Source organism: Phoenix dactylifera, chromosome 4, assembly GCF_009389715.1.
Source record: "Phoenix dactylifera cultivar Barhee BC4 chromosome 4, palm_55x_up_171113_PBpolish2nd_filt_p, whole genome shotgun sequence".
NCBI lineage: Eukaryota > Viridiplantae > Streptophyta > Magnoliopsida > Arecales > Arecaceae > Phoenix > Phoenix dactylifera.
The window spans coordinates 8732632-8745227 of record NC_052395.1 but is presented as its reverse complement, the minus strand read 5'-3'; the positions used below and the strand labels follow the sequence as shown (position 1 = coordinate 8745227).

Here is a 12596-nt window from a genome sequence, read left to right as displayed (position 1 = left end):
ATCATTCATCCATCCATGCACTATGGACCATAATTTGGCTGGGCATCGAACCCATTTAATGCAAAGATGACTGATGATTTGCAGTCGCAACCTTAAAGGATGTCGACTATTTTAACTTCTACTAGAAGAATACGATGCCAAGCCAACCACAATCCCTGGTACAGCATCACTGACAGCAGTTATTTCCGTGGTACCTAATGCATAGATTTTTATCTGAGATAATTACACCTCGTTCAGGAAACTACCGGTGCAATCCAAAACCTGCACTGGAATTTGGATTCGGATAGGTTTTTACCATGGTCTCTTCACCAATTAATATTTCACTAATAAGTTTGACTACTGAAGGGTAATAATTAAGTAAGAAAAAGCACGCTATAGCTCCGTCCTTGTGTGGATACTGGGAGAGCCAACCCCGCATAAACACCAGCAGTTATCCCACCGCCGACCAGCAAAATAATGGCGAAGATAGCGGTGGGAAGCCGGGAGGAGGCCACTCAGCCGGACTGCGTCCGCGCCGTCGTCGCCGAGACCATCCTCACCTTCCTCTTCGTCTTCGTCGGTGTCGGAGCTGCCATGGCTGCAGGTACGTACGTATGATGGATTCGTAATCGTTGGCTGTGTTATGGTTGAGGGATAATTTGTGGTTTCCATGTGGCGGTGGGTGCGGCAGAGAAGATGGCGGGAGGGAAGGACGCGATAGTAGGGCTGATGGCGGTGGCGGTGGCGCACGCGCTGATGGTGGCGGTGATGACAGCGGCGGGCCTCCACATCTCCGGCGGCCATCTGAACCCGGCTGTGACGGTGGGGATGGCCGTGGGGGGTCGCATCACCCTCGTCCGGTCTATCCTTTACATCACCGCCCAGCTACTGGGCTCCTCCATGGCTTGTCTCCTCCTCAAGCGCATCACGGGAGGAATGGTGAGATAACAACAGTCATCGTTTACATTCTTCCCTTCTCTCTCTCTCTCTCTCTCTCAAGCACACGCACAGTAAACGGCTAGTCCTTGCATCATCCTCATATACTCAAAGGGAGAACTAAATGTGAAATGGATTAAGAGCCAGGGGCTCCGAATAAAGTATTTGATCGATACAAACTAAATGTTAAATGACAGTCACTCCATGGGCCAAGTCTTAATTTTTCCTGGAATATTCTCTTTTGGCTTTAGAAGTAATGATAACTTAGCTGTGCCAATGCACACTAAATACTGGCGGAGTCATCGATTTGATTTATGTCAGGCTCTAGATTTAGATGTACTAGCAAAAGATAGAAAATTATTTAAGGCTTGGTCCAAGCTTAGCTTCATCTACACCAATTAAGTCCAATATAACAGTACTCTTTGAATTATTCTCCATTTCTTTTTTGATCAAGTGATTCTCCACATCATTCTCCATAAAAATTGATCTACAACCATTACATTATTCTTGAATAGGACACAAATTTTACGGTGTATCCATGATCAAATTAAAAATTCTTGCATTGCAGAATAATGATACCATTTATTATTGCTAGATGGTGTTTCCTGTTATTGTCATTTCTCATTTTTGCATCCTTTCTACTTGTTTTCAAAGAAACTAGCCACCGGGTATTGCAATGTATTTTTTGAGAAAAAAAATAAAATTTTAAGTATATTTTGTACGGACTATATAACAATTCTAATAAATATATCTTTATATTTAAAAGCAATGTTTGAATAGCAGGATTTCATTTGGAAGAAAATTTCATGCTTCTACCTAATTGGGTCTCCAAAAACAACCCAGAAGTTAGTCCCACAAAAATAATTTCACCGAGGAGATGTCTTTCCATATTTTTATCAAACTGAATTTTCAAAAAATAGACTAAAATTCTTTAGATTTTTCTCTTTTTTAAGAGCTAGAATAAATGTGAAGTGGAGGGTATTTTTGGTATAAAAATGGCAGGTGGAATAAAAAATATTTCTCATATTTTTATGTTCTATGCTTTAAATTTTTAATTTTTATTTTTCAAAAAAATTAATAACTTTCAACCAATCATTGAAGTTTTCTCTGAATTTCAAAACTTTCTCTCTATCAAGGTGGTTCACAATGCCAAATTTGAGACCATGCTTTCCACTCTATGTCTAGCCTCAGGCAACAATTTATTTCTTAAGGCAAATTTGGGCGTCATAGATTACCTAAGCCAAGCCTAGAAGTGCAAGCTCAATATTCTCAAGCTTAGCTGTCTCAGAGTCAAGCTTTTTAAAAGAAGATTGAGCTTGGCTTATTATTTAAGCAGATGAAAACGATCGAGTTTGTCATTAAGGTAAACCTAAGTGATTCATGAATAGTTTCATCCACTCATAGCAGCACCGAACCTCGAACAGTTTGAGTTTATCACCAAGCCATGCCATGAACAGCTTGGCCTTTTTTTCTTTATACAATAGAACAATCGAAAAATATCTCAATTTGGGATCAGGCAAATTGCTTACACTCGAAACGTAACCGGTTTTCTTTGGCCATCTTTCATTTACGTTTTATTCCTTGATATATAACTATATATAATGATACATTGTTTTATACAATCACCTATGCCTAACTTTAAGAGATAAATGCCCAAAAGAAGGGGACCATCTCCCTCACCCCACCACCTTAAAGTATCTCTTTGTTCATGTATTCTTACACAAATATTGGCACTCACCTAGGCTTAGTACACAAATATTTGAACAAGAGTTTCAGTCAGGAACATTAGTTACTTGAATCATCCTGCTTAACAGGGAAAGATCTCAAGAATTAAATGAGAGCCTGATTCATAAAAATGAAAGTGGTGTATAAATGTCTTTACTCTCGAACTCTTTTCGCTCCATCTCACACTTTTAACTGAAAATTTTGCAATGTGTAACAGGATACTCCAATCCATTCTCTTGCTGCTGGTATGGTGGCCATCCAAGGTGTTATAATGGAGATAGTCCTCACCTTCTCCTTCCTCTTCTCCGTTTATGCGACCATTGTGGACCCTAGGAAGGGCATTATAGCAGGCCTGGGCCCTCTTTTTGTTGGGCTCGTGGTGGGGGCTAATATATTAGCCTGCGGGCCCTTCACCGGTGCATCCATGAACCCAGCTAGGTCGTTTGGGCCAGCCCTGGCCAGCCACAATTGGACTAACCACTGGGTTTATTGGGTTGGGCCACTCTTTGGTAGTCTCCTGGCCTCATTTGTCTATGAGCATCTCTTTATGGCACGCACAGATGAACCTCTCTACAGGGATCAAGAGTATTTCCGAGGGTCGACTTAGCACTGTCTTCTTTTTTCCCTAATTAAAAAAAAAAAACAATCCTTAGATTTAGCTGTCATATCTTGTTTCATAGTTCATGTCTTGTGTAAACTGTATAAGATGGGCCTGTTTGTTTTTTATCTTTATAAATTTGTCACATTTGACATCTAGCTCTCAATGACTTCTGACTGAATCGGTTAGCTCCAACCTATTGACAAATTAGGTGAAGTTTGAACTGATTCAATGTAACGGCTATTAAATTATTTAGAGGTTATTTGTAGACTATGCCAGGGGTTGCAATTCCAACAAATGATCGTCGATTGCATCTCTTCATGACCGGCTGGAAGCTTTAAACATGCTGCTCTTGCGAAGGACGGCAGAACACCCAGTCACCAAAAACCTTAACGAGGTTGAAAAGAGTAACCATTAATCTAGTATTATAACAGCTATTATTTATTTATTTATTTTTTGCTGAAACGAATGATTTATACAGTTTCAGTACAGATATATCTAACAAAATCGGAAAACAAGAAGTCTCTAGGCAGCTAACCTTTTCCAACCCACAGAGTGCCTTCGAAGTAATTAGTCACATATAAAGTCATCCAGTCCGCGGCTTCGTTTGCCTCTCTGAAAACATGCTTGGCCTAGACGGTCATATCACCACCCATCATAGCCTAAATGTTGTGAAGCAAGGGGTGCCTCTTCAACCGCACAACTATTATCTGTTTTCATCCATACTTGTTAAGAGTTTATGCAGTCTAAAAGATAATAATTTTATTAGATGAAAATTGGTTTAAAAAATAACGGTTATAACAGCATGTGGCCCAGAAAAATGACTGAGGTAAATGTTTATCGCGGATCATAACGGCTATAGCAAGATTCCACCGTTAGGGATATATATTACTCTCTTTTTTTTTTTTTTTCAAAGAATGGAGTATTTTGTTAAATATTTTATTTGTTGATTTCTATTGAATGATTTAATTTAGATTTTTTTTTTTGCATGAATACCTTTTTAAATATCGAATTTCACATGAATATTCTTCCAAAATTGATATTTGCATATATACCCTCATAAAATACTTGTTTTGTCATTCTACTTTTTTTACCTTATTTTTGCAATGCACCCACGCCAGCTAACATCATTAAAAAATTAACGATTTCAAATTAAAATGACTAAAATATCCTTAATGGATAGATATGCAAAAAAATATTTTTAAGACGATTGCAATAGGGACAAAAAGATAATTTTAAAATTTTATTTTATTTTTAATTAAAATAAATATAGTTTTTATTAATGATGTTAGAAGAACCGTTATACTATGGGCATTTGTGTAAAAATAGTGTTTTATAAGGGTACAAAAATAAATATAAGAAAGAGGATATTCATGCGAATTTGAATTTTTAGAAAATTATTTATGTAAAATAAATCTTTAATTTATTTTAGCTTTAAGTAAAAAAAGAGAGGGAGAAAGGAGCATTAAACGCCTCATCTGATTAGAGGATCCTTTTTTGGGGGGGGGGGGGGGGGGGGTAAAAGCTAGAAGGGAGGCCTACTTGGAGGAGGTTATTCTATAATAAAATTACGTTTGAAGAGACTATATCAAGCTTAACATTTGGAGAGACTATATCAAGCTGGCGCATGCCACCAATAATTGAGATGCGCCAATAATTTTTGCTGCATGTGAGTGTCATTTAATGCAAATTTTAAGATGATAAAAGGAAAAAAAATATTGTTGCTGATGTACTTAAGAGTTAAAAACCGAAAACAAATTTTGGTGCATGATGGATTGTAAAGTCCATGGTCATCAAAACATAAATAAATAAATAAATAAATCACATCTATTGCTCACCTTATGTGTCCTGCACTCTATATCGATTTGGTTGTTTTCCTGTTTCTTTCCCCCTTTCTATAAACAACAACGTTAATTAGCTCCAGCTCTTTGGTGTTTAAGTAACCGCGCTTACGTGCTTTGTCATACATGTAAACTCTTATTGAGATGCGTTGTTTGTAACCCATAATTTGGATCAATTACTTGATTACGCCGAAAGAATAACGCGGCTATTGCAGTATAGATTGGGGTGTCGATTCCACAGGAAAAAGATAGAAACACTAAAAGAAACTACAAAACTAAGAAGAAATATCAAAGCAGTAAAACGTGATGTGAATATTTAAAAGTAAATTGACAATTAGATTGTAGTAGTGAAAAAATGTGACCAAAATTAATGGCAGCAAAGCATCGGAAATTCCTCACTTGAATCAGGTAATTCCATTCATATTTGATCCATTGGATAACTCAATTAGAGATCATAGCACCAGATTCTCTAATCGGAAGGTATAGCATTACAATCAAAATATTTAGTGGTAATTCTAGAAAATCATTCTTCTTTTTTAAAACCAAGGATTGTTATCCTATTAGATTCAGATTCAAAGGCAAAAATATACTCAATGACAATATTTCAGCAGAGAATCACACTAACTAGATAAACAATCAAATCTGGACATAATCAAGCACCTCAACAATTCTATAGAAAAAGACATGGCTGAATCTATGAAAGGAATCAGTTCAAGATTATTCCAACACAAGAAAAGATCCATTGATGAGAGATGATAAACAAGAATTGTATCAACATGAGAATCTATTACATAGATCATATATAACTGAAATTACTATCATCCAAGCAAGTTCATCCCTAGCTTCACCAAAGAATTAGCTCTTCATGAATTTGTAGCTCCTTTTTACAATATCTTTGTAATGCAGCTTTTTTTGCTTCAGAATGGCGAGCTCTTCCAAGTATATATATGGTTTTGGGGCTAAAAACCCTAGGAAACACGACTTAGACATATTTGCATGCATTTTTCCGACTTTACCCTCGAGCGCCAACGTCAATATGAAATTCGGAAATCTCTCCAGATCGCATCTGATCTCCAAATTTTATGTTCTTAAAGTCATTGGAAATCCCTAGAAGTCTAGTTTCCAACAAAATTTGAATTAGCTCAATTGGACTTCTGTAGCTCCTGAAATCATCAAAATACCATACAAAGGTCCGATTTGTCAGGGCCCAAGCTGGCGGTTTAAGGAAACCTAACTTTGCAACCTCATAACTTTCTCTTTGGAGCTCCAATTGACCTGATTCTTGATGTATATGAAATCTGAATATGTCTACTTAATCTCCACCAAGTTTCATTTCATTTGGACTGCAATAGGGCATTCAATCTCCTTAACTCCATTCCAACAATAAAATTACCAAAATCAATTAAGATTTGGACATTTTGTGAAGTAAAGCTTAGATTAGAAAAATATCATAAAAATGCCCAAATCATGCTTAAGTTTTAACAATTTAGCCTGTTAAAAGGTACATTTTTATGCACCTATCACCACTTCATTAGATATGAGTAGGCTGTTTGATTAATATTGATACATTCATCATATGGTTCGTGATGTTTCCTGATGGTTCAATTATTATAACTAATGTCTAAATAGGTCGATAAGTTGTATTTCTGGTTTATTGTCTTAAAGTACTCATGAATAGCTAATATTATTACAGCTCAGAATCATGCACAATCTCGCCTATTATAGAATATACGATATTTGATATTACATCTGCTATATATTTCATGCACAATCGCAGTATATCAACTTAGATCAATCTCAAAAAATCATAGGACCTGATTGTTATATTCAAATTTAGTATTTGTATTAAATCATATGATTTTGCTATTATATTATATTATATCTAGTCCGTAGTATTTTATCTATAATCATGGAATTTTATTATTGTATTTTACTATATCTAGAGGTTCAACCGTTCAACTTATATATAAAGCACATCAGTGCTATGAACAGCATAAGCAATTCAAATCATATTTTTAATACAAAATTTTCAAATACAAAGAAGAAAAACAATGATAATTACACAATGCCATGGATTTATTGTATTTCTTACTTAAATTGCTATTTTATTCCTCGATATAAATGATTTATAGGGCTACAACCTATCAGTATATCTATATTTATATTTTTTTGTTTAACGAATACAGATATTTATATGGATGTTAGTCGGATGTAAAAGATGATATCCGTATTTATTTTAAACGGATATAGGTACAAATCCGATACTATAAATATGGATATAAGTTAGATAATTAAATTTTATGACTTCAAAAGCAAAGATACTACTAAATAAATAGTAAATCAAGTTAATAATGTATTAATAAGGCTATAAATAAAAATTGATGAGTACTACATAAAATTAAATAGGATTATAAATAAAATCTGATATTTAGATATGGATCGAGTAGTTATCTATCAATATTTATATCTATTTTTTTTTGTTATAAATATAAATTTTTATTTATATTTAAATAAATTTGAAAATAAAAATGGATCGAAATGGTTACTGTTTGGTCCACTTTCACCCCTGCAAGTAAATGAAGTCGCGGGAGGAGATTCGAGGAAACTTTGTTGTCTTCTTGTGGTGTCAATTCACGACAAAGTAAAGAAGACATCACGGATGGCATTACAATACTGATTCGAGGGACCCAGCTCTACTTTTGTTCTCAACTTCGCATTCGATTGTCTCTCCGTCCATTGCCTCAAGGGCCCATAAAGACATCAGAATATTTTTCCAGCCAGAAAGCACCTCCCCCGGTTCTCTCTCCGGGTTTCAAGCAAATGCGCAATTATTTCCATACCCTCCTCGTCATTTTCGTGATCCACTTGCTGCTTCAGACGAAGGAAAGGAAAAGTTTTTCTCCTCCTCATCCTCATGCATATGGCTTAGCTAGCTGTTGAATCGTTCTCGAGATCTGAGATTGAGTTTTGTGAATTGCGACACAATAATTCTTTTCTTTTGCTTTCTCAAGTACTATTCCAGTGTCATAGTTCCACTCCTGGACTGCATGCAATGGCACTACAAGTATTATAATGCCGCAAGCAACGATCGAAGGAAAAGAGCCTGGAAAGCGAAGTCCACCTCAACGCTGGAGCTCAAAAGTAGCTTTAATTTGCCCGTGCTCGATTGGTGACATGAGGTGGACACTTCAAAGAGCATGGAAAGCCTACCCTCATTTGCTGTTGCCACTTTTTATTGCAATCTTAATAAATTTCGATCTAAAGATGCTTTGCTTATTTATAGAGTTGCTTGTTGTTTTGACATCGCTATTTGAATAGTTAGGATCGTTGCAAACTGGTACGAGATATCCAACCAATACTAATATAACAACAATTTACTCTACTATAGCAGCATTTTGTATAGTACACAAGTGGATGTTATTTTGAGCCATCTTCCATCTAAGTTAAATTTCCTTAAGGCCATTGAATCACTTTTCAGAATTGCTCTAATGAGGCAGGATTGACCAACCTAGCCATCCATTAAAACAAGAAATATTGTTTGTGCTGAGCTTAGTCACCCCATTAATTCTATATGCTGACATGCATGGAACCGAATGTGGCATATGACAACGATTCAATTACCTCGCCATGATGCTCGTAGATTACACCGATGCGCTAGCATTATTGTACGTAAACTAGGAGGCGAATGAAATGAACCTATAGAATTCAATGCAATGTACATAAACATGAGAAGAATGAGACATTATTATATTTTGCTATGACCTAATTATCAATCAAGAGCGAGACATTGAGGGAGAAACCATTCTTGAATCTATTTTTTACTTCAATCTCTCTGAGTCAATATTGGAAATACAATAAAGATGAGATCAAGAAAATAAAATACAATCCAGCTACTCAAGAAAAGGTCTAACCAAGCCAAAAGATTTTAAAATTTAAATAGTACATATAAAAGATCCTTATTATTATTTTTTTTTGATATACAAAGAGGCCGTAGCCCAAATAAGACAAAGCTAATATCTTACATTCTGTGCACCTATTAGATCTGCAAAAAAAATTTGGGTCAAGGCCGGTGGAGTAGAGAACTGATCCTGATAAAAAACTTCATGATTGTCAAGTGTCTGGACTGCAACCTAGTTGGCAGCCTGATTAGCTTCTTGTTATACATGGGAGGCTTAAAAAAACTGATTGTAGCAGTCTTTCAATGAAAGATATCCTTCAGCAATGGATTTACTTTAATTCTGCCAGTGGGATGAGAGTTTATTCGTGTTATGATTGAAGAGTAGTAGCCTTCTGACCACGCCTGTGGTGCTCTATAATGAAGAATGGTTTTACCAAGATCAACCCATGCTGCTACTAGTTCTACACAAGGAACTGTAACTTTTAATAGTTATTTACCTTCTGCAGCAATCAACCTGTCGTAATGATCATTAATGGCATAGCCTCCTACTGCTTTATCACCTCGTACAAGGATCATTACCATTCAAATGTGGTCCTTGGATGGTATATTCTTGGGAGATTCCTCTTGAGGCAGCTTAGGCATGGAATACACATCATACCTGATTATGATAAATTTTAATGTGAGGCACACCTTCAACAAATCTATCATCAGAGCAGAATTAAGAGCTGCATGAGAAGGCATTACATATACGAGACGTGCATTGGGTGCAGATAATATTAATTTATCTCAAAGATGATTCAGCTACGATGATCGATTGGATTCAGGATCGGCACAGTGTGACGATCAGCATCTGCTGCTTCGGAACATCTGCAAGCTTTCGGAGGGCTTGACACTCTTTAGATTATTTATATTTTTTAAAAAATAAATAGCATCGCCGACTGGATTACTACTTTACTTATGCTGCGCATTAAGGCCAACGCTTGCTCAGCTCTGTGCGAGTCCTCGGTACTCTCTGTTAATATTTTTTTAAAGTAAAAACTTCATCATCAACTAATGCCCATCTGCGGGGTATTTAAGTAAATACAACCTACCAAGGAGATACCTCGGGGCGGATCGGGGTTATAGCTTTCGCGCGGAAGAAGGATTCACCTTCCTTCGTGCGAATCCACGGTTGGATCATCCACAAAGCGCTCCGAATCTGCAATTCATCCGATTACACAAATCGCAAAGCGAGCAGTGGATGATCCAACGGTGGCTTGCGCGAAGGAAGGTGAATCTTTCTTCCGCGCGAAAGATACACCCTCGACCCGCCTCCGGCTGTGATGAAATGAAATCTCCTTCCACTAAGTCCGCCCTCCACCTTCTCCTGCCTCCTCCGTCTACAAAAACACCCGCTCTATAATCCGCCACCCAGCAGCCGATCGGACCTCCTCGTCGGACGAAAAAACCATTCATCGCCGAGCAAAACAATGGCGAAGATCGCGCTCGGAAGCCGGCAGGAGGCCGCCGAGCCGGACTGCATCCGCGCCGTCCTCGCAGAGGTCGTCCTCACCTTCCTCTTCGTCTTCGCCGGTGTCGGCGCCGCCATGACCGCAGGTATATATACATATACGTTGGGAGATCGGTAGTTCCGACTTTTAGATTTTGGTTGGTGATTACGGTTTTGAGGTGGTGGTGGTGGTGGACGCGGCAGGGAAGATGGCGGGAGGGGCGGACACGATAATGGGTTTGACGGCGGTTGCGGTGGCGCACGCGCTGGTGGTGGCGGTAATGATATCGGCGGGGCTCCACATCTCCGGCGGCCATCTCAACCCGGCGGTGACGCTAGGACTCGCCGTCGGCGGCCACATCACCCTCTTCCGGTCTATCCTTTACATCATCGCCCAGATGCTGGGTTCTTCCCTGGCTTGCCTCCTCCTCAAGTACCTTACCGGGGGAATGGTGAGTTCAAGAGTTTCCCTATTACCTCTCTGCCCGGAGATCTATCTCCATATTAAAGAAACGATCATGCCTGAAACACAAATCTCAAAGTCCTCTTACGTAGCCCTGACCCCTAAGTTAAAACAGCTAGCTCTGCAAATAAACCAAGATGTTCATGAAGCTTAGCTCGAGATAGGCTTGATTTTGAAACCATTCAATTAAGAAACGAGCCAGGTTCAATTAAGAGACAAGCCAGTTAATTTGAAGTTCGTATAGGTATAGATATATTGGCAAACTAGGAAAAAAAAAGCTTATTAAAAACAAAAAGAAAGAAAAAACACCGAGCTCTTAAGATATAGACCGAGAAAACTTACATGCACTCAGCTCAATAGTAGGCTCATTTGATAGACTTAATCCGATCCTTACCTTAATTAAGGATGCCAACTGATGAAATTGGTAAATTTATTCCACGTTGGATACTAGTACGTTCTAAACTACACCTTTGGCTGCACTTCCTTCAGGCCATGGAAATGCTGAACATTTTGGCCTTGGCTAAGATATTTACAGATACAAGGTTGGTCGGAGATGCACTAGGCCCAAAAACACAGCCTTCACTCAGATCACAGTTTGACTGCAAATAAGTTAGCGTAATAGTAAGCTGCCTCGGCTCAACTTATGGTAGAAAAGTGCTACTCTAAGCTTCAGCAAGGCTTGACTAGCTAGACAACAGTGTTCCAAGCCTGGCTGCAGGTTTGTGATCAGCTGAACAAGCTTGTTATTAAGTTTGGACCCCAGCTTGTTTGTATTTTCGAAAGCCAAAATTGTTTAAGATTATCCCATTTGTGAGTTGAGCTTTGAATCATTTTTTGAGCATGGCTCATCTCCTCACCTAACTCGACCAGCTTGTCATCAAGCAACCCTGAGCTGTTCAGTTATTGGCAACCCTAGCCATTCCTAGGGTTTTTTCTGTATCGATGTGTTTTCTTTTCTTTTTTTCTTTTTGCTAAGGCATGGATGTGTAATTCTATACTCATAAATCTTTTCAGCTAGCTTACACATCTAACCTGATAAATAAAAATTTTGCATGGTTGACAGGATACTCCAATTCATGCTCTTGCTGCTGGCATTGGCGCCGTCCAAGGTGTAATTATGGAGATAGTCCTCACCTTCTCCTTGCTCTTCTCCGTCTATGGCACCATTGTGGACCCAAGGAAGGGTATTATAGCCGGCCTGGGCCCTCTTCTTGTTGGGCTTGTAGTTGGGGCTAACATCCTAGCTGGCGGGCCTTTCTCGGGTGCATCCATGAACCCAGCTAGGTCCTTTGGGCCAGCCTTGGCCAGCTGGGATTGGACCGACCACTGGATCTATTGGGTTGGGCCACTAATCGGCGGTCCGCTTGCTGGGTTCATCTACGACCATCTTTTTATCATAAGGACTCATGAACCTCTCCCACGGGATGATGGTTTCTGATGGTCCATTTAGCTTTCGATTAAAAGGATCTTGGTGGTAGTGATGTTTTAATCGTATCATCATCTATGTTTTGTGTAGTCTGTGAAACATGTACCTGCCTACTTGCTAGATTTGCCTACATGATTGTCATGTTCAAGTCGGGCCTTCTCATTTGCACTTTGTGAAACGAATGTCCCATGTATTTCTGTCATTATGTTCATGGATATTTTATTTGTATTGATTTTCTAAA

General features: G+C 38.3%; 2 protein-coding genes across 2 annotated transcripts; both read left to right on the top strand.

The window, feature by feature from the left end:
- Positions 1-223: 223 nt before the first annotated feature.
- Positions 224-3396, top strand: LOC103715570 (probable aquaporin TIP4-3). Its single transcript, XM_008803248.4, has 3 exons — positions 224-583; positions 671-918; positions 2858-3396. The coding sequence occupies exons 1-3, from the start codon at positions 457-459 to the stop codon at positions 3245-3247; spliced, it is 765 nt and encodes a 254-aa protein (XP_008801470.1). The 5' UTR covers positions 224-456; the 3' UTR covers positions 3248-3396.
- A 6863-nt stretch (positions 3397-10259) lies between these two features.
- On the top strand, positions 10260-12596 carry LOC120110452 (probable aquaporin TIP4-3). Its single transcript, XM_039125481.1, has 3 exons — positions 10260-10573; positions 10671-10918; positions 11993-12596. The coding sequence occupies exons 1-3, from the start codon at positions 10447-10449 to the stop codon at positions 12365-12367; spliced, it is 750 nt and encodes a 249-aa protein (XP_038981409.1). The 5' UTR covers positions 10260-10446; the 3' UTR covers positions 12368-12596.

What these genes read in the sequence shown, in the direction of transcription:
- LOC103715570 (XM_008803248.4), top strand. Translation starts at nt 457, where the DNA reads ATGGCGAAGATAGCGGTGGGAAGCCGGGAGGAGGCCACTCAGCCGGAC. An exon ending in CGGAGCTGCCATGGCTGCAG is followed by an intron (nt 584 to 670) that starts GTACGTACGTAT and finishes TGGGTGCGGCAG; the next exon opens with AGAAGATGGCGGGAGGGAAG. An exon ending in AGCGCATCACGGGAGGAATG is followed by an intron (nt 919 to 2,857) that starts GTGAGATAACAA and finishes AATGTGTAACAG; the next exon opens with GATACTCCAATCCATTCTCT.
- LOC120110452 (XM_039125481.1), top strand. Translation starts at nt 10,447, where the DNA reads ATGGCGAAGATCGCGCTCGGAAGCCGGCAGGAGGCCGCCGAGCCGGAC. An exon ending in CGGCGCCGCCATGACCGCAG is followed by an intron (nt 10,574 to 10,670) that starts GTATATATACAT and finishes TGGACGCGGCAG; the next exon opens with GGAAGATGGCGGGAGGGGCG. An exon ending in AGTACCTTACCGGGGGAATG is followed by an intron (nt 10,919 to 11,992) that starts GTGAGTTCAAGA and finishes CATGGTTGACAG; the next exon opens with GATACTCCAATTCATGCTCT.